This window comes from Oenanthe melanoleuca, chromosome 6 (assembly GCF_029582105.1).
Source record: "Oenanthe melanoleuca isolate GR-GAL-2019-014 chromosome 6, OMel1.0, whole genome shotgun sequence".
NCBI lineage: Eukaryota > Metazoa > Chordata > Aves > Passeriformes > Muscicapidae > Oenanthe > Oenanthe melanoleuca.
This window is the reverse complement of record NC_079340.1, coordinates 14530322-14556472: the sequence shown is the minus strand read 5'-3', so window position 1 is coordinate 14556472 and position 26151 is coordinate 14530322. Positions and strand designations below refer to the sequence as shown.

Genomic DNA, 26151 nt, shown 5'->3' with positions numbered 1-26151 from the left:
AGTATTAATTCTGCTTATGGTTACCTGATGACACAGAAAATTATTCAAATACAGTTTTGTTTGACTTGCTAATTTCATTTCTTGAACTAAGTAAAAAAGAAATTTAGATTCACCATAGATTGAAACCAAATTTATTTGGCCACTTTTTTGAGTGGTTCTGACTTTTACACAGAATGGTGAGCACTTGTTATGGAGTTTTTAATAATAGTTTTTTATTATTTTTAGAAGAATAAGACTAGGTGGCATACTCCAGAAATCTTCATACTGCACATTTGCTAGATTTTACTTAAGATGTGTGTATCCTGAGGAGTCATGGAGATGCACATTTCCATGGGAGTTGACGAACAGGCAGAGCCTGATGGCTGCCACTTCCTGGCTTCCCTTTGCTTTTTCTTGTGGTCTTTGCCTTTCTCTCGTAGACTCTGCCTGAAGTGCCATTCTTACATATCTGGGGCTTTTTGTTTGGTAGGTCTTTTAGCCTCCACACAAGTGTACAAGGGCATTTCTGCTATCTAACTCTTCTTCCCATCTGCAGTTTTGCCTACTGTCTTCTCAACCATTTAGGTGTCTGTAGAACTGAGTAAATGTCTGAAGTTTTATTTGGAATTGTAGATGTATTTTGAGTATGAAATGATTCTTGCAGGCCCCAATGTCCCCACTCTCTTAACAATAAAGCTGGAATAACCAAAGCTGTTTAGCTGAGAAGCTAATTCTGTGATGCCAGTTCTTTAAGTTCTCTGTCCTGCTGGCTAATGGGAGACTGATACAGCCAGTCTCAGTTGTGTCAGAGAATATCATTAGTTATACTGTACATGAGAACAGGAGCTTCTCATGAAAGATTTCATGTTCTCTTCTGGTTGAATGGTCATGCAGAAACATTGGCAGCTGCTGAGTGAGCACCTTGCTTTCAGTGTTGTCATTCAGTATTTTATCTCCAATCAATGTCAATAGATGTAGAAGTTATCTAATACTGTTGAACATGGCTCCCACTATATTCAATATCAAACTTCAGTTATTTAGGCATGTAGACTTGAAAATTTCTGAGTGTGGATGCACACTGAAGAAATCCTGACAGAAGCTATTTCTAGTAAAGTGAAACATTTTTAAAAGTTAAGTTGCTTACTTCTTTGAGGATTGAAAATGTGACTACAAAGAATTGTTACAGAGATGAAAGATTGCTAGACAGAGTAACTGACAGTTTCTATATGTTTGTTGTCAGAAAAGACATCTTTGGTGTTACCAGTACAAGTGAAATATAGTTGTCCCATGGTTTCTTAGCAGTTAAATATAACTCTTTTTTTCCCCAAAGTAGGATTTTTTTCCCCCTTGACTTGCAGGGTGTTTTTGCTTATGGCTCTTAATATATTTGCTTTTCTGACATACTTCAATGCAGGTTGTTACCAAATGAAGTATTTGGCAGAATTAATTCTCTGATTTAGCAAAAACGAATAACACATCATCTGTAACGGAAGTATACATGTATTGTCCTTGGAAAAATATGTTATGGTAGATACCTCAGCATTTTTTGGAGTGTTTGTTGTCCAAGTTTTAAATTCAGAAACAATGTCGTTGTCATAATGGCCATTTCAGAAATTGCTTGATTGCTTATATTTTATGGAAGTGTGATGAGAAGGGAAGGGGATTTTTTTTTGTGTTGTGTTTTCATTTTGTAAGATCAGGGGCTAGTAAAAGCTTACCAGGGTGTTAGGATAAAGTAGTACCTTCAGATTTTTACTTCACTTTGCAGTAGTCCATTTGCATTGTTTGAACTATGTTGACTTTTTAAAGCCAATAAAGAGCATATGTTGAATGCCAGCATAGGTCAAATGTGTAAGAAAATCTTGCCTTTCAAAATAATTACAATGCAATTTTGTGTATTGTGTGGACAGCTGCTGTTTGCAAGAGAGGAAATTTAGTGATAACAGTTGAAAACTGCCAAATGAGAAGGCAGGCTAACTCCACAAACTGCTGTATTTGAATGTGCTTCAGTAGAAGACAGTTTTAAACTGAAGTCTGCAGATATTTATTTTCTTGTGTATGCAAAACATTTGAGAATGACTAGTAGTTATTACTCCATGCCATAAATTGATACTTCCTTATTACAGTCATGCATTAAATGGTAACTTGCTAATCTATTGTAAAAACACCAAACAAAACCCCCTCAACTTATGTAGTTTTTGAATGCTTTTTTGGAAGTATGTTTACTTGCTTGCTGCCATGAAATCAATTATTCAGAAGCTATGATAAGCCCTGGTTGGTGGGGCACTGAAGATGGTTTGGAGTGAAATAGATTCAAGAAAAGATAGGCTTCTTACATACAGTGATCATGAGACCCAGAAGTCAAGGAGAGGTGACAATCTGTTCTGAATGTTTCCATTTTTGCAGGTTTACATTTGAAAATTAGCATCTCTTAGCTGTGCTTATTTGTTCAGGGTTTTATCTTTATTTGCTGAAATCATTCTCAATGCAGGTATTTGAAAAATCCTAATACAATTTTAGACTTTGGTGGTTGGGGAGAGTTGATCTTTTTTTGGGAGGGACAGCGAGGGCTGGGAGCTGGAAGCTGGTTGATTTTGGTTTCTCCCTTTATCATTTTCATTTCTTCTCAAGGTGTGTTAGTTAAAAGTTTCTAAGGTAAAAATATAAAACCTAAAGTACTTTCGATGTACCTTCAGCCTAGAAGCTCAGATGGTTTTCAGGTCACTTCACAGTCCATTTACAGAGGCCATACTTCATCATTTGAGAACGTTATGAGGGAAGCTGTCAAAAACCTTGCTGAAGTCAAGATAAACAACACCCTTTGCATTCCCTTCATTCACTGACCTAGTAATCTCACTGTAGAAATACATCTAAAGTATAAAATCCTTGTCATCATTTTTTTTTGTTAGGCTACACAAAGCTAGAATATTTTAGGATTCATTTATACCTTATTCGTTTCTTATAATCTTACTGTTCTATTCAGTTTTTATTTTTCTGTTCAGAAAACAGTGACCAGACTGGTTCTGGTTGTGGTCCTGACAGGGATGCTTACAACAGACTTAGTGCTTCACTCCCTGTATTGGAAATGCCTCCCATTTTTTTGTTGTTGTTGTTTCTTTGCTTATTGTAATTTCAGAAATAGTGTCTTTTAAGGCATTCACATTGTCTGAGGTTGTGGTTAATTATTATGTCCAGATCTTTCTCCAAAAAATACACTGATGTAGTTACTGTGAATTTAGCATGTGACCTTGCACTTCATGTGAAAACATTTCATACCACTTTCATTTTCATAGTTCAATAGGTCTCAAAGTAATTTTGTTTTTCTGTAAGGTTTTTTTGTTTTCTTCTCTACTGAACTTCTTTGTAAGCAAATCTCATCTGCACTGTTCTGGGGTGTCTTTCATTAGAGTTTTGTGAGATCTGTCCTAGGGCTGATCCTGGAGGAGCTGCAGCATTGACTTGCTTGAAGCCTCAGGATACTTATTTCAGCATAACCCTTTGCCAGGCACCACTGCCTGTTACTTCCTGAGATTTGTGTACTACCATTTTCTATTTCTGCAGCTTCATTAATACTTCCCTCTACAGCATTAAATCAAATACTTCAGTCAAGCCCAGATATATTAAATATGAAAGACAAATGTCATATTTGTCTGACATGATCTCCCCTTAGGAAGTCCATGCATTTTTTCTCACTTTGGCTTCCGTATGTTTCACTCAGCTGTTCAAGAAGAATGCCTGTAGTCTTGCATGATGTTGAAGTCACATTGCACTTCTTCATTTATCTGTGTCGTGTTTTGCCTTTCCTTAAGTGTGTGAGCTATTTCTTGCTCCCTGTATTGGCAGTACATGATATTTCAGTAGTTAGTCTATTATATCAGTTGTCAATCTATTATATCCTATAATTTTTTACATGCTAATTAATGCCTGTGGGCAAAGCTGTAAATCTCTGAAGAAGATGTTTTCTGTGAGAAATGATACCTGAGGTACTTGATCATGTTTCCAGTAGCTGTATTGAAATTTTTTTTGTGTGTATTTTTCATATTCTTACTTCATCAACCATGTAAATTTGTAGTAGTCTTAATTCAATGGCAGATTGATAGTTTTCCTTAGTACAACTCTGCTATTTTTCAAATTTTTGGTTTGCAACATAACTTTTATCTTGCTATGGATGTTATTATCTGTTTTGGAATAAACATTTCCAAAGCATTCCTAAGTACCCAGATAAAAACTTGGTATGTGTGGTGCAAAATCTTCACTGGTTTGCTTAAGACAGTTTTCTATTGTTTTAAATTATTGTTAAGAGTTAAATTATCTCAGGAAATATCTTGATTTTTCAGGGTTTGGGATAGTGGTCCAGTTGAGGAGGGGGTACATGAATGTGACTTTTGTTTTAGAATGCTCATTGTAAAGCTACCACCTGAAATTTTGTGCCTCCCTGCTCAAAATGCTCAAAATGTTGTGCTGTGGTGTTAGAACTCAAGCAGAAAACAAGGTATGTGAAGTGTGGGTGAAAACTAGCAGGAAAGCAATATGTAGGCAGCTGTTGGGCACAGTATAATGAACAAATACTGTATAGATACATTCCCATGGAGTGGCTGCTGCTTTTCTGGGAGAAGCCCAGGAGGCCCTTGCTGGAGCTGGCATGAGAGCACGCATTGGAGCAGCAGAGGTGGGAGTAGGACAGGGTGAGTGGTGGGGAGCTGCTGCCAGTCCCTCCCTGCAGCACACACACCTGACCATCTGAGTCTGCTTAGCCAGCTTCTGCCATGAGCATGAGTGCTGGCCTTAGTGTGCCTTGCAGAGTCTTCCAGAGACATCAGACTCAGTCCTCTGAAACCTCTCGATGGCTCTGCCTTATTCAAGAGGCACTCTGCCCATAATGGAAACAGGAATTGTCTCATTTCCTTAGGTGTGTTCAACAAGGGATAAAGCTGTCTCCCATCTCCTGTGGTGCCTTGTGTTTGAGTATGAATTATCATTTTATCAATTTTTACATTAGCAATCATGCGTAGTACAAAGTTTTAAGTAGAATAAATACATGTAGCTCATTTTTACTCTCCCATCTTGTCCCAATCAAGAGCTAACTAAGCACAAGGGGATGATAGTGCTTTTGTGGATAAGAGATCCTTAGACTTTTGCTTACTAACAGGAGGGTGTTGAAAAATAAATACATGAAACAAATATTTTTTTCACCTTGGAAATTGTTTTATTTATTTGCTTAAATATTTATGTTACTGTGATTCTATTTATATCTTTATCAGATAAAGATACTATATAGTCAGATAAAGATAGTATTTTTGAATGTTCATTCACTTTATAAGTTTTTAGAAGGATTTTAGAAAGCATTATTTTGTGAAATTTGTGACAGCATGATTAACTAGCATTTTCAGATTTTAAAAGTAATGATTTTTAAATTCAAAACTTTCATTTTTAAATTACTTTTATGTGAACAGTAGTGTTTACGTTCACCTACTGAAAACAAACTCCTTGTATTATTTGAGAGTGTACATTTTATATAAGTTGTATTTATATTGGCCTAATCTGTTAAACTACTTATGGCTGACTAATTAGTTTTTTTGGTAACCCAAATGGATTTAATGTCAATATTCTTCTCATTTTTTTTTCTGATTTATGATGATACTTCTGTCATCATCATAATAATGATTCTGCAATCTACATGTTTCCAACAATATATTCTGAAATCAGTATTTTTTTCCTAAATATCACTTTATTATTTACAATCAGTACTTGAAGTCTATTAAATGTTGAAGACATAGGAAATTATATTATCACGGTTAGCATATTGGGCAAAATTTACATAAGTTATGAATATTGATCATAATAGGGTTCACTTTACACTGAATACTTACTAGACCAACAGTAAAAGTAAGGTATAAAATCCAGCTTGCTTTTTGTGCTACTTGGGATCTTTGGGTGGTTTTGAAAGCTGTAAGTAGCTTTTATATATTAATTTTCTTTTTTTTTTTTGGTAGGTAGTAGACTGAAATTTTAATTTTTCCTATAATTACTAACATGGAATGGATTATTTAAAATTGGACTCTCGTGGTATCGTAATATCCAAAAAAGCCATTCTTCAGTAATATTCAACACCAAGTCAGTTGGCCATTAATATATATTTAAACTGAATGCTTTCAATGAGATCAAAATCAGGTGATAGCAAAATGTGTATCTGTGTCAAAATGATACTGCTTATATATCTTAGCAGATTGTTGATCTGGATGCATTCATTTTATAATTCTCTGCACTACTGTAGTTACAGTAGTAGAATATTTTATTTTGATCTTTCTAATGAATCATACAACACCTTTTGGAAAAGTGAGTGTTGGAACACTTCCATCTAGAAGTCTTTGCCAAATGTAGTATTATTATTATAAAGTGGGTGTAACTTCCTTTGCCAATCATATGAGCTATGATAGCAGAATGGAATGCCAAGTGCTGGCAGCTGTTAGTTCTTTTATTCACTCTCTTTGATATTCCTTGCTTAGTCATTAGTACTTCCACAAACATTTAGCAGGTTAATGTGTCAGCTACATATCAGCTATGGAAGTATTTCTGGCAGTCTTTCAAAGAAACTTTTCTTTTGTGGCTGAAACAATCCAGTCTTCTATTCAGAGTGTTAAAAATAACTTGAGTTTAGATTATACAGACTGTAGCTGTAAAATTGAATATGGATATCACAGTTTTTATGAAGTATTTAAAAATCTATTAGGTACATTTTATTCTGAAAACTTAAGAAATCTAAACACAGTTTTTCATCTGATATATAACTTCATTTTACTCTCATCAGTATTTCAGATTAAAGAAATAAAAAATGGATAAAATGACAGCACAAATTGCAGTTAAAAGAAAAAAAAAGTATAGTTGTGGGTAAGCTTCTATTAGCCAAATTAAATTCAGTGTCAAACTCTTAAAACTAATTAATTTTGTGTCTAGAACATTATGACATTTAAATCTACTCAGACTTCTCTTCATATGGTAAACTACTGGTTACTTCCCTGCCAGTTGCACTTGTACTTCTTCCTCAAGATCTTTCTGTTTGTGTGTTGCACTTGAAGTTGGTTTCTCAGAGCTGCAACTCCACCTACATGAATATATTGTAATTTTTGTCCCATTATATGACTTTTTCCTAGTCTTCAAAGTTACAAGTTGTGTTTTCTTACTACGTTCAAAGTTCAGAAAATCACAGAATATCCTAAATTGAAAGGAACCCACAAGGATCATCAAAGTCCAACTCCTGTCCCTGCACAAGGCACCCCTAAGAGTCACACCATGTGCCTGAGAGCGTTGTCCAAACACTTTTTGTGCTGTGTCAGGCTGGTGCTGTCACCGCTGCCCTGGGCAGCTCTTCCAGTGCCCAAACACCCTCTGGGTGAAGAATATCTTTTCTCATATCCAGCCTAACTTCTCCTGACAACTTCAGACCATTCCCTCAGTCCTGTCTCTGTCACCCCAGAACAGAGATCAGTGCCTGCCCATTCTCTTCCTCTCCCAGGAGCTGTACCTGCAGTGAGGTCTGCCCTCAGTCTCCTCTTGTCCAGGCTGAGCAGACCCAGTGACCTCAGCCACTCCTCACATGGCTTCACCTCAAGGCTCTTCACCATCTTTTTAGCTCTTCTTTGGCCAATCTCTTATGCCTTTAACTTAAACTATTATAGCTAAATAGCTTAAAGTTAAGACAAAATTCTTGCTCTTCAGCATTTCTCTGGATGGCTCTCAAATGAAATATTTAATCTGTTCAGAATAAGACAGAAGTAATTCCCAGCAGTTATGATTATCGACTATCCCCACTTAGAACTGTTCTCTGCTGTGAATCAATAGCTCAGGGTCTGAAGCGTAGAGCTTTTCTGTCTTAGAGTTGGGAAGTGCAGTTCATTATCAAAGAAAGCATCTTCCCATTTGCAGACTCTGTACTGTGTATTGAAAAGAGTTTGTTGTCACTGTGATGAACATGCATAACTTCCATTAACATTAATGGGAGCAGTGCCAGAATGTCAAGAGAAGAATTACTTCCCAATGCAGTAAAGGAATTAATTAAGCTGTGTTTGGTTCGTTGGTTACTGAAATGTGATCATTAGACTCAAAGGAGGAAAAAAAAATCTATTAGTGTGATAGACTAGTTTACTTTATACTGTGCTGAAACCTCTTGATTTGCCAGAACTATTAGAAGATCAGTTTAAATTTGGGTGTTTGCTGTACAAGTATGGTGAATGTATAGCATGACAAAAGTACTGGCTACTGGTTCTGTGAGATGTAAAAGGAGCATATTTACTTCATGCAATTAAATAAGCCAAAATGAGACTTTTTTGGAAGGTTGCTTATAAAGAAAAATCTGACTTGTTTCTGCTAGCCATTTTGACATCTAACATGCTTATAGTAACCTCATGAAGAATCACTCACAGAAATAGTTTGGGAACTTTAATTAAGAGAACCAATGAGGTATGTGTTCAAACCCCTTCTGCTGCTCCATTTGGTGTTAATAGTGTTGTGCTTGTTTTTTTCCTGTGCTCTGTATGTTGAGGCAGATAGTTATGGGTAGTTGGAGTTCTGGTTTTCTTGTTTGTCTATATATCAAGCCCCACTATCAAGCACAAACTAGTCCAGTTATTTTGGCTGTTCTGGAAATTCTGTAAACTGTTCTCTCTGCTATGCATCTGTTACTTCAAATGATATCTGAAAATAAATATGAATGCCTTCTTGAGTGCAGCATGATCTGAAACAAAAAAATGAATTCATAGATAGACTGGCTTGAATTTTTTTCTTTTCTCAATAGGTAGTAACACCCTGCAATTTATTTAGAAGACAAATCATTGCTTCTGTTAGTGTTTGTGTAGAAGGGTTCACTGACTGAGCCAGGTCTCAGACTGCATATTTAAAATCATAGAATCATTAAGGTTGAAATAGACCTCCAGACTGAGTCCAGCCTTGAACACCACAACAACTAAACTATATAGCTGTAATTGCCGTGTTGTTTTTTGAATACCTCCAGGGATGGTGACTCCTCTACCTCCCTGGGCAGCCCATTCCAATGCTTAATAACTCTTACAGTGAAAAATTCTTCCAGATGGTCAACTTGAAGTAATTTTGTTTTGCAAATACTAGGTGCAATTCCATTTTTACTGTGCCTTGTGGTAGACATTGTCTTCAGAATACAATCAATAACACATATAACTCTACTTGTATATAGAGTATTTATTGCTTGGTTTAGGTGACTATTTTAGTCAGTTTGGAATATGCAGAATCTCTTTCCTTTTTGGGATAATGAATGTTTGAGTACTTTATTATCTACTGTCTTTTCTCAGCCAAATTTTAGGCTTTCACTGGAGTTGGGTACAAAACATAGGGATGGAAAATTGTTTTATAATGGCTTCCCAGTGCTCATCTTTCATTTAAATATCTAGGGGATGCTGAAGATTTTATGTGTCTTGATGAAAGCAGAACTGTTTATATGCATACCTGGGAACAATTTATTGGGATTGACTGAACAAATTTTATCTATGTAATAGTAACAATAGCTTAATTCTCTTCCAGATACATTTGTTTCATTTGTACAGTTCAAGGAGACCTTGTCTTGGAATAATGGGTTGTTCAAGCTGGAACAATTTGTGATTGTTTTGCAGGTAACTATGGTAGGAAGGTTTGAGGTGGTGTACTATCCTAGAGAGAAAAGTAGATTTTTTACAGGGGAAATCAATTAAGTCAGCATGGTCTTCCAGTGACACACTTGTGAGTAGGAAGTAATCCCCTGCTATAATGAGGTGATTGTACAATAGCTGTGTGTTACAATAAAGAAGGTACAACTTGACATGTATTTATGCTGTTAAAGTGACAAAATATTGAATGACTGTATAATATTCAGCCATATGTGCTGTAGTTATAACTGCTTCTTTATTTTAAAGTAGTTTCCATCTTAGGAAAGCTCACAATTTTTCTCTGTGAAATTTCATGTGCAGTGTTAGAGTCTGAATTCCATAAATCAGTTGATTTCAACATACTTGATAGAAGTTGCTAAGGCTCTCTGAGTGAGATCTATCACTGCACACTGCCAGTTGTCACAATTCATTGATGTGCTGTAGAATTCTGCCTGAAAGGTCTTTTCTCATTTTCAGTTCTTCCTCAGTGTACAGGAATGCAATTTGCTAATCCTAAGTGTGGTATGTGCAAACTGGCTTGATGTGGACTGATTAGTAACAATTTAAGAGGATTTCTGTGTTTGTTTTGGTATTTAAGGAATCCAAAGCATTTGTGTAGTCAACTTAGACTTCTGTATCAGTGTTGAGGTTTCTTTTGGTTTTTGTTTGTTGGTTTGGTTTTTTGTTGGAGGTGTAGTTTGGTTTTGCTATTCTGAGGAGGGGAAGTGGGAGGTTAGTTTATTGTAACACTGGGAGTTGTCTAGATATGTGTGATCTCTTGTAAGGTCAGAGTATAAAGGATTTTTACAGCTCCCTACATTGGTATCTTCTGAATGTGCAGCCTACAGTCCTATTGGAGTGGTTGTCTTTTTAAACCTCTTTCTGAAACAGTCCAAGATTCATTGTATCTCTAGCTCTCACTTTTTATCATTGCTGTCTTTGTTCTGGCTTGAGCAATTGTTAAAATGGATAATGGATTAGCAAGGAAATCGGATACAATTTCTTGATTTAAGAATTCTACTTTTGGCTTTTAGCGGAGGAAAGAAAGAAAGAGTAAGTTGACATGATTAATGCTATAAGTTATTTAATTGCAGGACTGACTGCAACAGCATTTTTTTCCTACATTTGTCATCCTAACCTTTCCAAAATGTTAAAATACTGGGTTAGACTGGGATTTTAACAGATAAAATTTGGAAAAATCGTGTTTATTTTGGCTCACGTAAAAAGTTCTAGAAGATGGTATGCTTGGGCTGGAGCTGAGTTGTTGAGAGACAAGACATCAAAAATACTGCTCTGAAGGGTGAGCTTTAAGTATGACTAAATCCAGAAGGAATCCTCACTTTGGCAATTACTTCTGCTGTTTGAAGTAGCAACCTAAGAGTTAATAAATCTGGATTTAGACACACCAGGCATGGCACACAGTCTTTCAACAAAGATTAGCTGTAAGCTAATTGTTTCCTTCATTACTCTCTATTCATTTGGTAGTGGTAGTGGAATAGGAGCAACTATTGAAGATATCAAGTTGAACTACCTGAATTTGGGTTAATTTCTAATTTACCCTTTGAAGGAGGATATTGTTTAGTATTTGCCTTGTGTTTGTCCATGGTAGGATCAAGTGATCCTTTTAAATCAATGCTTGTTAAGTGGTCCGTAGAAATAAAAGAGGAAATTCTTGTCTGCTCTCTGTAAATTATTTGTATAGTGAAAATCTAGTGGATGTGCTCTTCCAGGAGAACTCGGAAAGGTTTGAAAATGAAGACTTTTCATTACCATGTTGGATTTCATCACTAGAAATATTTGACTTAGTAGGCTAAATTTAAATGTAAATAGTTGTCAGGCCCTGTGAGAGGTTGGTAATGGTGGTCATGCACCTCTGAAATTTCATTTAATGTGAAAACCAGAACACAATAGATTTTGGTCTTACAAAAATCAGCCTGTCCTTTTGTGACAGCTCCACTTGTTTTTCTGGAAAATAATAGTAAAAGAAAGGGTAAATAATCATTGTAGAAATAGAAGCAGTGGTGGTAATAGTAACTCGTCCCGAGTCAGATGATGTGATGAGGTGATGGAACACAGTCCATTCCCTCTGCCTGCAGAGTGAGGCCCTAGAGAGGGAACCCATCCTGGTCATCTCATATCATCTATCCATAGGGCACTGCTGTACACTGAAATGTGTTAAAATAAACTGTGAGTCTAGGAGTGCTCTTTATAAACCTGGATATCTGCTATCTGTAAACCTGGCCACTGCTGCTACTGGCCAGTCATGGGCTTTTAGCTTTCAGTAGCAATTTGTCCAGTCCTTCTAGACTGCCTCAAAGTAAGAGTAATCACATTGTTGTATTATCCCCAATTATGTTTTTATTAATGTGGCATTTTTCAGAGTGTGGGTTATGTCATGCTGCTAAAGAGATGAATGTTGTTAAAATAATGGATCAGCAGAAATATTTTTTGTTAATATCTGAATGGTTTAACTTAATTTCAGCTGGCTCTTTTTTATAATAAATTGCTTTGATTTAATAAAAGTAGCTTCTGTACCTCAACTGGTAAAAAGAAATGTGTGTTTGTGTTTTCTTAAAAATAAAAAGTAGTGATGCTGCCTGTGTATAGGGAGAACTTTCAAGGCAGCATCTGGCATTGATCTGGTCTGTTCTGTTTCAAGTTGCTTTATGGTTACTAATTAATGTCCTCACAACCAACTAATAGAGCAATGTATTTCTGTCCTGAGGACTTAGTTTTGAATGGTAGTACACTATGTAAAACAATGAACAATTTGCCAACAGAATTAAGATCATAGGACCAAATTCTCTTTTAATCCACACTCCATCAGTGGGTATAATCCCACTGATATCAATCACATTCCATCAAAATAAGCACGAGCAGAAAATAGGCTTTTAGGTTAAAAGTATCTGAAATGGATAGGGATATGTTCTGGAAAATTAAAAATAGGGACTAATGAGTTAACCTTTTGTAAAATAACTTCTTAGCTTTTGCATAAAGGAAACAGTGTTGTGTTCATTACAGCTGTTATTTCAATATTGATACTTCTCCTTATCTTTCAGTTGATTTATTCACAGATTCTCTTCTTAATGAAGTTTAGATAGATTTTTGTTGTTGTTGTTGCTGTTGAGTCATATCTTCTAATGCATTAGCATTTTTTTGTACAGAGGCTGCCTGAAGCATGCATTCTGTGCCTGTAGCTGGTTCAGTGCTTCTGTTTTAAGAAGTATTTCCAAATTTTGCATGCTGTATTTAAAAAAAGCAGATTTGCATTTTATGTCAGGTTGTCATTTTGACAGCCTTCTAATCTACTGTGTTCCTCAGAAGAGAATAAATAGATGGAATTGCCAGTTGTTATCCATGGGAAATCATTTAATGATGTAATTACTATTAATATAGCAGCTAACAATAATGATAAGATTAAAAAAAATCCAGAAGGGATCCATAAAATAATGTTGCAGTTTTTATCTTTCTGAGAAGACAAATATCTCAAGATACTTAAAAAAAAGTCCAAAATCCCTTGATTTTAGTTTTCCATGGATGTGAAGTTAAATGCAATTAAGCATACAAACTTTCATTATAATAGATTTTGTTCTGTACAGAAAATGATGCTAAATACAGTGTAATGAAAGTTAATTATAGATCCAAATTAAATAACACATGTACAGTTAGGGTTTCACATGAAGTACAGGCTGTCTACTATGTTGGATGTTGAGGGTTCACAGTTAGCATGTCCTGCAGCCAGTGCAAGCAGGATTTGGGGATATGGGGCTGTTGGGTTTACCTGGTGCTCCTGAAAGCAGCAATGCCTTTGAACAGAAACCAATAGTTTGCTGAATGACATTATTGCTTAGACTCTTCTTTATCTTCTTCTATAAAGCATACATTAAAATATTTCTTTAAAAAGTAAATCATATTATATGTGCTCAGATGGAAATGACTATTATATGTGCTCAGATGGAAATATTTTATGACAGATTTATTATAAAATCAGATTTACCAAATTTTTTTGTATTACCAATACATCAGCTGAGGATTTCTGTCTCATCCAATAGCATTGGACTGTCCTCTATGATATGTACAGGCCTGCAGTATATCACACCAAAATTTGGCCACAAGATTTTTAAGTTGGGTGTTTTTTAGTAGCAATTATTGTCTGTGATACTAGTAGAGGCTACTCTAGTCCTGGAGTATGTTTTCGGAAATAATATCTTCTTGAAATATTTCTGATTCTGTTTTTTGAGGGAAGGATTTTCTTGGTTTTTGGTTTTTTCTTGTGTGGCAGCCCTTCCAACTCTTGCTTTTTGAAATTAAGTTCTGAATCCACATCTCACCCTTATAGTACAATCTTCATCAATAGCATGCATTCCAAAATACAGATCACCCCCTCACCTCCCCCCAAAAATTCCAAATTTGTGAATTTGAGGGATAGAACCAAACACATTTTCAGAGATGCTGTTTTTTCCTATAGTTAAAGGATCAGTTGCCAGGAGTATCACAAGATATATGTGTAAAAACTGGACTAATTGAGATCCCAAGTGGGCCAGGGCTTTCCATATTCTCAGAAGAAACTGATGAAGGAAGTTGTTAACTTCAAAATACACCTGACTTAAAGAATATTAACCATGTCAGGAATGTACAGTTGCTAGCAAAGCATCTTCTGAGTGTTTGGTGTATGTATTTCTTCTTCCTTGTGGATTTTGACTTTAGATATGAATATTTCCTGTTGTACAAAAGATAAGATGAAGTTTATCAGGTACAATCCTGTGGGTTTGGGTTTTTTTTTATAGCCAATAGCCAAAAAGTTAACTCTTTTAAATCAAATCAGCATTCTAGTAAATGTGAGCTTTTCTTTGCCTTCCTCTCCTGCCAGATTAGGTCTTGGAGTTCAGGGCTGAGGCAGAGCTGATCGTGGGAGTCAAGTGTCAAGTGCCTTAGCTGTGATTGAATTCAGGAAAAAAACAAATTTAAGAGCAATTTGCAGTTCTTTTTCAGAAGTACACAGGAGTTGGCAACTAAATTATCTGTTCTGTGAAAATTATTTCGACTTACTAGAGTGTTTGAGCTATGTGCAAGGAAATCCAGGTAGTGTCAAGTGCTGCTTTCAACTGCAAATAATTATATGTGACTTCTGTAATACATTTAGTTAAAATATTTTTTTAAAAAAATTAGATTTGTTATAATAAAATATAAAAATCACCATGAGGCAAGAAATACTTCTGTTTAAAAGAAATCAAAAGCTCTAATAAGTAATTCTATTTTGCTATTTTTTTAATATGTCTTGGGAATCAGAATGGGATCTTTGTAGCAAATAGAAACTCTCTTAAATCAATTTGCTAAAGTTAATTGTTTGTAGCACTGCAGCAAATCTAAAGACATTATGGACAAAACTTGGAGATTCTTGTGACTGGAACAGATAAAATACAGTATTTATATGCCTAAGAAATAGTAAAAATACGTTTTTTTGCCAATCAGTTATGAGTGACTAGAATAAAGCTACATCTGTTTATGTGAGTGGCTGACATGAGCTGCAGTGGAGGAGCCACATAGCATCTCTCCCCTAAGTGATTGCCAGAAGCCTTGGACAGAAGGGCTTGAGCAAGTTTTCTGCACTGGGCTACAAAATTTCCATGCAGTTTCTCCTGGAGCCATTTGAGTAGACTTCCCCATTTTAGAAACAATAAGGAATGAGTTCTGCAGCTGATCTCCTGTCTTGATTTTGTGGAATAAAAAAAGCTTAAAGGTAATTTAGAAATGTGAAAGTGTATTCTTTATCCAAAGTTCCTTGTTCTTTTCTGAACTGTTAAAGACACCTATGTTTGTATACGTAGCAGTGAACTTAGTAGATTTCAATAACAAAACATTCTAATTGTGAGGGAGTACTTCCTATTGGGAATCCTATGGCAGTTTTATTATTTTGTGAGGGCACGTATGAGTTCTCCTCCAAAGCATTGTTCATATGCACACTGTGGACCCAGGATTCCTCTGGAATCTCAGCTTGGTCTGTTTCAGTCACAGATTTACTGGATACAGAGCATTTCCAACTAAATGTGGTGGGAGGTCACACATGAGCAATCCAGAGGCTTTTCTGGGATTTGCCTGTCTTGAGGCAGAAATTTTTCAGTTGATTCTTTCTTAGAAGAGGGATCATTCCTTAAGAATATTGAATCTTGGAGGGGGAACATTTCCATGTGGAACTGTGGGTGAAGTATAGGGTACAATAATTAGGAGAGGCCAATCCTGAAATACTAATTCATAAAAGGATTGTCTCAAATAACACCTTTCCAATGTCTTGGTCATTTAGACAGCTCCTAGTCCAGTAAGAGAAAGCCTTGAAGTTAGAGGGAAGACAACATATTTTAATCTTTTTTTAAAGCTTCTTTTCTCCTAATCTTTTTGGAGAAGCTTGTTTATTAACTCTGGAGGAAAAAAACTCCATATCAGTTTAGATGGAATGCTCCACCACAATGCTATAAGCCTAACTAGATATATACAATAAAGTTGAGGCTAAATTTGCACTCTTTGCTTCTGGGTCTGATAGTTTTCTGTTTCTCTGAAAAAATATTGCAATTCAATAGAGCTAATCCCATCAGTTCTGAATTTGTTTGTAGCTCCTGAAACCTTTCCTGTTTTGAATATCTATAAAAAAACCCAGTTAGAATCTGGCTAATTACTTAATTTCTACACCAATGCTGTTAGTGCTAAGGGATGCAATTAGTTGCTTTCCTGACTGGATTGTCTCTTTGTGGCATGGGGTGACAGGCTTTTACATAGGCTCATGTTTGCAACCTGAAAAGATGCTCTATACCTATAAGCCACATCTTGATGTTTACATGAAACCCATCCATTTCTAGTGGACTGTCCTGATTTTTGATGTTGTTGTTAGATTTAGCTTACACATCCCATTTCTTCAGAATAGATTTCCTGAAGAGATGCCATCGTCCCAGAAGTCAGCACACTCCTGAGGCATCTTCAGTGACATTCTGAGGGATATCTCTGTTCAAGCATTTTTGTACATTTTTCCCTCGTGGAGATGATTTACCTTCTCCTTCCACACCTTCATTGACCTTTGGTGCAACATCTATGCACGATGCATCATTATAGTAAAGAGATTTGGAGTCACTGCCTTCCTGCAACTGCTAGGTAAACTTCTCAGGTTCAGATACTACTTGCAGTCAGTCACTGTGGGAACAAGGTGTGGAAATCAAACATTAACTGAATAAAAATGAAGGTTGTTTTTCAGTAGCTGAAAATGCTTTGAAGTGTACTTTGTGTAGAAAGGCTTGCAACTAGCCCTCCTTCATTTTTTGACCAAAAAGATTGGGATTTGGAAATGGAAGGGTGAAGAACATTTTACATTATCCAGTACTTGTTGCTGTGGCAACATAGATGCGTAATTTTAAAGGCAAGCATTTTTTACTGTTTGGGGTAGATAGCATTTTGTGTCTTTTTCCTATTTCAGATTGAGAAACAGGATTTATGTTTCATCATATTTTTATAATTAGCATACTTTTGCTTGAAATACAAGTATGTTATGTTTGTAAGATGTATAATAATTTATAAATTAGTAAAAAGGGTGATTTCAAATTGCTCTGGGATGCCTTAAAAATGAAAGGTTTGCTATTACAGCAAAAATTATAATCTGTGTTACGAGAGCCTTGGTAAATAGTTTAATGCACTGGGAATTCTTGACAACAGATAGATGAAGACCTGCCACTTTAAAAATTCCCTTGTCTTAACTGCTTTCTAACTCCAGTAGTCAAAAGCTGTTAAGCTTTAAGTGCTCTGTCATATTTGTGGGCTTTTATAGCAAAGAGTAGAGCAGACAGCAGTGATGATGGAAAACGATGGTAGGTAGACTTAAAATACTATAAAGCATAGAGACAATTGTATGTAATGCCTGGAATTGAAACCTTTTTGAATGAAATGATCAGCCATATGTGCCACCCTTATGGACCCTGTAAGAAGAAGAAGAAAAGAAATGTACCCTGTTGCTAACTGTGCATGAAATTGCAGTGTTAGAAGATATTGACCAGATGTTTCAATCTCAACAAATAGCTTGTTATGTGACTGAGTGAAAATCTCTCTGCTGCTTTGATCACATACACCTTAAAGGAAGAAGTAATTTAATAGAGGTTGTCCAAGTTCATCATTGTCAATAAACTTTGACTTGACCTTTGCCATCTGTTTTTGATACTGTTTCTGATAGAAGCTGATAGGCAGCTGTTTACAGTTTGTGCTGTGTGAATTCTTTGCTGCCAGACAATGAAAGAAGTCTCTCCACTTGTGGATTTTCTGCTGTCCTTTTCTGAATGTGGGTGTATTCGCTGAGACTGCACATCATTTAGCAGGGGAGTGTGGCTGACATATGCATGGATTTTGAAAAGGACATTTGGTTTTACTGTTACAGATATGCAAAATCATACACAAAATATCCTAAAAATGTCAATTTGCAACAGCATCAGCTTCTCTTATAGAGTATTACCTAAATACATATACAGTGTTTTACACTGGAGAATTTTAAGGTATTTTAAATTCCCTCATCAGTTTTTTATGTCTATTTGAAGTGCTAATTCTTTACAAGTAGAGTAGGCTGAGGTGTTGCTAACAGTACCTTACAGTTGCCCAGTGAGTCTGTCTTACTACGCCTGAGTATCATGTTCCATTTTCATGTTTTTTATATCCTTCTATTCACTTCTGAGCACCACTGCTTCTGACCAGAGAGGAGCAAGACTTTATGTTGTTCTTTGTTTGCCACTTTTGATTATTTCACACCCAGTCTTCAAGAAGGATGTTGGTATCTTTTGATTTCTTTTACTGATAAAGATACTCTTAATTCTTACTTCATGCACAGCTTTGCAATATTGGTGAATTTTTAAATAAATATCTGCATTCACTGAAACAGCTGCAGAAGAGTCCCCAGTAAATCTGGAATTCTTTCTGTTGTGATACCCTTCATCTGTGACAGTGATGATGAGCTGGTACAACCAGCCCTGTTCTGTAGGTCTGTCATCTTTTACCTAGTTTTGGGAAGGGGTTTGAGGATGGGGTGACACATCAGATCAGACATTGGGGAAGTAATTGATGTCTCAGGTTCTGCCCTTCAAATGGGAAAAGGACACAAGGCCAGCTGTGTTGCAGTTGTGTGCCTTGTAAGGCCTTGAAGGAAACATTCTGCCTTTGGCTTCAGATAACATAAATTGACCTTCAGAAGAGAGGCTGCAGCACTTTAGGTGTTTGAGGCAGAACTGTAACATATAAATACAGCATAAGAGTGTGATGGAGTGAGGTATATTAGAATTGAGTGTTATTGAAAGGGTGCAGTAAAAAAGAGCACTTGCTTTTGGTCACATTGAAACTTTGGAATATGGCTACTGAATGTTTAATTACAGAAAATATGCTTGTATTTCCTTGTACAGCAAGAAGCTTACAAGCTAGACTAAAAATAAAACAGTGAACAAGCAGATGAAGAGCAATGATAAATAGGAAATGGAATTCAGAAGAATAGCAGGACTGAAAATAATTATTTGGATAATAGATTTTTTTTTAATAGCCAGTTTGTTAAATTTGTTTTTAAATTTAGAAGTACTGCTCCTCGATGATTAATATTTTGATAGGCATCTTAATTTGAAAAGCTGTAGCAAAAGGCATTTGTGGCACCATGTTAAAACTAATAGAAGTTCCTGTGCAGGGATTTGTATCACACATGGGAAACCAAATGCTGAAAAGATTTAGATACTGGTCACAGTGCAAGGCTTTAAGTAGTCTTTTCCTTTAAAAAATAATATCACTTTTATCTTATTTGACTGTGAGTTGCTTGAGGGTATTGTCATGCATTTTAACAATATCACTTCCTCATGCAAGATTTGGCAGCTTCAGCTAATGGTGGAAGAATTACTGTACAGGACATGGGACTCCTTTTCACAAGCCTGTTCTTATGAAGATGAGCTTAGTTTTTCCTTTTCCTGGTTTTTTTTTTCTTATATGGCCATTATGTGATAATACCTGTTGCAATGTTTAAAAATCTATCAATGAAAATAAGAGAAAGGAAAAATATTGCAAAGGTATTGGAGCAAACTGTTAGTAACTCATCTGTTTTCCAGGGTCTTGCTGCTGTTGTCTTCTAACAGTGATTCTGGAGTTAGATATACTGGGTCTGCTTGGGATGAAGTTAATTTTTCATAGCAGCCCATATGGTTCTGTGTTTTAGGTTTGTCACCAGAACAGTGTTATTTAACACAGCAATGTTTTAGCTATTGCAGAACAGTGCTTGCACAGCATCAAGTCCTTCTCTGTTTTTTTCAGTCTTTTGCCCCCAGCAAGTAGACTGTGTAGAGGGAAAGAAGTTTTGAAGGGACACAGTCAGGACAGCTAACTAAGGAGATATAATCCAGGCCACACAGAATATGACCAGCAATAAAACTGGAAGGGAGGGGGTGTTTTTCCAGGTAGCAATGGGTTTAGACAGTATCTAGGCATCAATCTGCTGATGGAAGGTAGTGAATTAATGTCTTTGCATAATTTCTTCTTAAGCCTTGTGGGTTTTTTTCCTCACTGTTGCACTTCTCTCCTTTACCCCTCCAAGAGGGAGAATTGAGAGAGTTTCTGGGTGGAAGCTTAACTGCTGGCTGGGGTTAACTCACCACAGTAGGGATTTTAAATGACATAGTATTTGTAATGGTAGCAGACTATTGCATTCCTTTTGAGCCCTAGGTGTATCATATCATACACAAGAAATAAGTGAGCTCATTTGGAACTGTCGTTTTTATGATTGTTTTGTATATTATCAGGCTTTTGAGCTTTTAATATACACGATTTTATTTTTGATCTCATATTTTCTAATTTTATATGGCCATCTAAGATGAGTTATTTAATTTACTTTCACATCTAAAATATTCCCAAAAGTATTTCAAAGGGGTTTGAATGAACTGGGATTTAATGGACTGTATGTATATATATATATATATATATATATATATTAGTGATTAGACATTAGTGGTTAGGCACATTTGGTGAAGGGCACAACAGATGGATAAAACCTTTTGAAAAGTAGATGGACTCATTCTAAAATTTAGAATAGAAAAATAAGGGATACTCCATTCCTGTTTTGATTTACTAAAAAGAACACTTCATGAGTAGTTGCTCACATTGTTTAGTTTAGATTTCAGCAGGCATGTTAAACTTAGCTAATTTTAGGTCCTTGGAGTCCTCTCCTCTGTGAACTGCAATTTAAAATAAGATCAGATTTGACAGGTCATGCAGGGAAGAGTCCAGCTTCAAATAACATACTTCAGATGCACTTCAGATGTCTGTATTCAGTGTTAATGAGTTTTGAAGATCCTTCACTGTGAAGGGGCATAATGCTTCCTGTTGTGTTGTCAGTTCCTAGGCATTTAGGATTCAAGTCCACAGCTGAAAACTCCTGTGTGCAGAAGGTACGTCAGTCTAAGCAAAGCTTTCGATGCTTTGGCGTTGCTAGTTTAAGATGACTGACAGATGTGGAAATGCACTACTAGCTGCCACTTAAAAAATTAATTCAGGAGCACAGACAGAGAACAATGTGGTTGTGAGTGTCTTCATCAACCTTCTTGTTCCAGTTATCAGTGTTGTCCAGTTAATGGTGGCACTTACAGCAAAGCAGAGAGTTAGAGTAAAATGAAATAATTTCTGAAGGATCTTTGTTATAGACAGAAGGCTATAAAGCTTCTATAAGATTCATCTGTAGGATGTTTCTTTTTTAAGTCTTATGGTAATGTGTACTGAGACCCAGCAGAAGAAAACTCTCCTTTTACAGGGAGAGTCTTTGTAACTAAAGACAGTGAGGGAAATTAGTAGAATCTTCCTCTTCAGAGAACTTTGCAGGAACAGCAAAGAAAAGCTTTGAATGCAGATCAAGTGTTTTGATAGGGGATATGGAGTCTGCTCCTGTGGCAGAAGCATGGCATTCTCAAGAAAAATAGTGTAAGCCTGGAAAATTGCAAGTTAAGAACTTTCCCTTCCTCTAATTGTATAAGGCCATGGATTTTCTTTCACGTAATATGAAGAGGCTTTTCGGTTTTTTTGGGGTTTTTTTTGGGGGGGGGGAGAGGGTTATTGGTTCTCAAAAGACAGCACTGAGTATCCAATCAAAGTCAAGTAACTTCTAGTGTTAGAAGTGCTTCTAGGGGTGCTTCTGTAACTCAGAAGAAAGGAGAAAGGTTGCTTCCAAAAGCCATTTTCAAATCAGACAAAAGTGGGAAATAGGTGTACCATATCCTCGAGTCTGAGGATGTGAAAGAGCGGGACACAGTTCACTCCAGGCAGTCTCACAAAATCACAACTCTTCAGAAGCTTTTCTTGTTACCAATTTTTCTTGGCATCTCAACATCTTGCAAGAAAAGATGGTGCTGTTCTCTGCAATTACCACCCACTCCCTGGAACACAAAGGTTCTTACACTTTTCTGATAGCTAAAGCTTGCCAGAGAGTTCATCCTCTTAAACTCTGATCATCAAAAACCACATGAACAGATAGTCCTGCTACTGTGAACCCAAGGGAGTTCACATGTTAGCCTCATGAAAATAAGGAGAGAAGTATTTTGTCACCCTCTAGTGTGTCTTGGAGCAGCTGGGTGCTGACTTCTTTTGCAAGTCCTGGCCTCAGTAATTGATTGTAAGAAATAATGTGTCTGTAGGGGTATGGTAGCCTAATATTAGATTATGCTTATTTTGAAATCAGCTGAATTTTAAGACAGATTTATGCTAAAGGCAAGGCATAAATATTAAAAAAAAAAATAAAGTTTTCTTTGCATTTATCAGAGTGCATACAACAAAAATGTGATGAAAATGCAATCTGTTTAACTCAAGAGAATGTCTGAAAGATGCTCTATTTCCTGTGCTCCTTTCTCTGTCACAGATGTTTATGCTAACTGAAAAGGTCAGTGCTTGTCCTTGTGTGTACCTGATGTCCAAGCTGTGTTGACAGAAGAAAACTTTAGAGCAGTGAAACACATTAGATTTCATAAACCACTCCTTGAGTTTCCTCTGTGGTATCACACTCCTGAGGCTGTCTTGTTCTTTCCTGATAAGTTCCCTCTTTTGACACTTCTGTCTTTGGTCCATTAGCAGCTTCAGATTCCCTTGGGTGCTGCTGAGGATTCATGGTGTGGCCAGGTGCCAACCTCTCCTGACCAGACTGTCAATACAGTTTGTTAGTAGCTGCCTCTCTGCCTAGCCAAACCCTGGATAATTAACTCATTATGCTGATTCCTGCTGAGCTGGGTCATTTTCTGTTTCTGTCTAGAGTCTTTTTCATTCAATTAAATCTTGTATTTCACATAAATCTATAAAACTAATTTTCAGTTTCTAGAACCATATACCTGGCATTAATGTGTGTAGTTTGTTATTGGCCTGCATATGATATTGGTTGTAATGCTGCATGGCTGCTTCACAATGATAAACATCTCATGATGATTGACTCCCATTCCCCTTTAGAATGTTTTAGCCAGAGTCAATAATAACAACAGTGTGTGAAGTAGCCCAGAGAAGCCTGTTTTTTCATATCAGGTTATTCAAACTTAAAATCCAGCTCTGGGTGGAATTAAAAAAGTCCTCAAGTGTCTGCCTTGAAGAGCCTCTCTGTTTTTTCACATGTATGCAAAAGATGCCTGCTGCGGCTCATTCCATGAGGTGCAACTTCAGTGGTGTACCACAGAGATACTGCTAGCATTCAGTTTCTTTAAGTTTGTAATGATGTACATTTTAGTAATTTACCATTACTAGTATGTAGCCTTTAAGCTGAGGAGAATCAGCATGGAGGAGTTCTGCAACACCTCACCACCATTGTTGCAGGAATAAGAGCAGATAATTCAAAGGAGTGTTGGCAACTGGAGATGTGTGATGAGAGGATCTTTGCAGGAACACTGCTGAACTTGCTTAACTCATATATCAAATGAAAACAATACCTATACAGTGGGAATATCCTCTCACTGTATAATACCTGTATTTTAAATAATTGTGAGTATCAGTAGAACTGCCGATGGAAGAAATAGTCTGCACCACATACAGAGGTTCAGCTCAGGAACGTGTGGATAGTGACTTTTGATTCTCAAGTATAACTTGACTTAAATTTAAAATCTGGATTGTGACAGCTTATATATGGCATGTATCATATAGAATTCGAACTGAGCAGGTGCCAATGGCCAAAACTTGACTGGGAATTCTTTTTTCAGAGATATATGTGAAATATTAGTTACTACTGCTATAAATGTTGTCAGACTTATATATAAAGTAACATCATTTGATAAAATGTTGTAAGCCTAAGGTGCAGTTTGAAGTAGTATGGTTTTTGATTCTTTGTTAATTCTTGTTATTTGTGACAGTGAAGAATGCTTGCATGGGACACTGCTTCAGCTACTTCTGTTATTACCCATGTGGAAATTTGTTCCATATTTACTTACAGTTGGTCACAGCAGTTTTCATCTTTTTAACTAATCTATTCCACTTAATCATACCTCCAAATATAAAGGATTATTGTTCCTGAGACATTCTAAATGAACACTGTGCAAATGTGTATTAGGTATATGCAAAGGTGTATCAAATACAAGGATATCATTGATATCTTTGTATGAAATGTGTTTACTTCTCTTATTAGGGGTTTCCTTAATTTATATTGGAGTGGATAAGCAGAGCATATGCATTTCATGAATGAGAGATTTAATGCTGCCATCATCTGATGATAAAATCTTTTTTCTCCCTAAACTTTATTCAAAACTGGTGCTAGAGAGAGTCCTTGTGACTTTTGTCCACCATTGTCTTAATAGTAAAGACTTTACATGACTAAAGGTTTATTTTTTTTTCCCTCTTGCACTTCCCTCTGGAGTGGGTAGTAATAAAGATATGACTAAGTATGTATTTGCAACTTAGTTACTTGACCTTTCTACAACCCACAGCTACCACTAATGCTGCTTTGTAATGGAGACATTATCATTTATTTAAATCTTGATTAGGAAACAATTATAAGTAGGGTTTTAGTATAGCAGAAAATTGCTGTAGCCTTTAATTCATACTATAGATTGAGTGGATAAGCTTTCTGACTGCAATTAGAGTGAATTATAATGACTTCAGTTGCCTGACTCACCACCAGCAGAGTAGGCCTTGTTTCTTCACATTTGTTTTTTTGATTCACTCTTAATTTCACATTGCTGATAAATGCTATTTTTTAACTTAGCACAAAATGGAGTTACATTTACAGCTGAATGATACATTTTTTATTAATTAAAGGGGAGCTTTATGAAACAATCTGGTACCTTAACAACATAGTGCATCGACTCTTCTTTCTTTACAATTCAAGTGGCACAACTGCTCTTAGTGAAGATGGAGATTAGAGTTTCATATGTGGTTTAACAATGTAAAGAGGGAGCATTTCCTTTTTGCATGCAATTAAATGGTAGACACAAATTATTATTTTCAGTATCACTTAGTTTTTATATATATTATGAATGTTGCATAATGTTGCTTATGTTTCTCAAATGTTTTGTTTTTCTTATGTGCTATCTCTTTTTATTTGTTTATTTTGTTTGTTTGGAGGGGTTTGTGGGCTATTTTTTTCCTTTTTTTCTTCTGTATTTTCTGCAATTTTTCTTTGAAAATACCATATGTTGCTTGATTAAATATAAGTATAGAGGCAACTCCTTTGAGCAAGGGAACTTCTCTTTGTATACCTTGTAAAAACATATTAATATACTTTATTTATAATGAGCTAGATGTATTTAGGTTTACATTAGGTGTTACAGGCTCAGTGGGATCACTGAGGGTAAATTTTGTTTTCTTTGCTGCCCTTCCCTCCTTTGTTGTACAAGATGTTTTTTACTTCAGGCATACAAGTGTTCTATAAGTCAAAATATAGGCACAGAGTTAAATATGGTGAGTGGAGAGAAAAAATGGCAAAAATAGTATACCAGATATATTAACTTTGTTTTGTGTTTTTTTTGTTTTTTTTTTTCTCCTGCCAATCTGCAGTGGATGATTCAGAGACCTCACAAAGCTGCAACTTTCTTTGGGTGCATTGGCAAAGATAAATTTGGAGAGATCTTGAAGAAGAAGGCTGAGGAAGCTCATGTGGATGCCCATTATTATGAGCAGAGTGAAGAGCCAACAGGAACCTGTGCTGCCTGCATCACTAGTGATAACAGGTCAGGGGCCTTTGATATTTTCTGAAGATACAAATGCAGTTGGCATAGTGAGTGTAGCCTAATTTGCCTGGAGTATCCAGCCTTGAAAAATTGTCATTTGAATGATAAAGCTTTAGCACTGGTTTGAGACAACACAGGACTGCCTGGGCCATAGTATGGAGCTGGGCAGTATTAATATACTGTTAGAGAGTAGCAGTTGTATTATGGCCAGAAAGTGGGAGATATTAATATACTACTTCTTTCTGAACTTGATAGCTTCACTTGCTCTGGAGAGAGAAAATAAGTGGGAGACAACAGTTGGTTAACAAGTATGTTTATGCTGCTTGTGTGCAAGCTAATTGGTACACAAGGCTTAT

General features: G+C 36.2%; 1 protein-coding gene across 1 annotated transcript in view; it reads left to right on the top strand.

Moving 5' to 3' along the window:
- ADK (adenosine kinase) overlaps positions 1-26151 on the top strand; it is a 234395-nt gene that overhangs the window by 60450 nt on the left and 147794 nt on the right. Inside the window, exon 5 of the mRNA XM_056495131.1 lies at positions 25623-25795. Within this exon, the coding sequence (XP_056351106.1) occupies positions 25623-25795 (173 nt within the window). The remainder of the gene's footprint in view (positions 1-25622; positions 25796-26151) is intronic.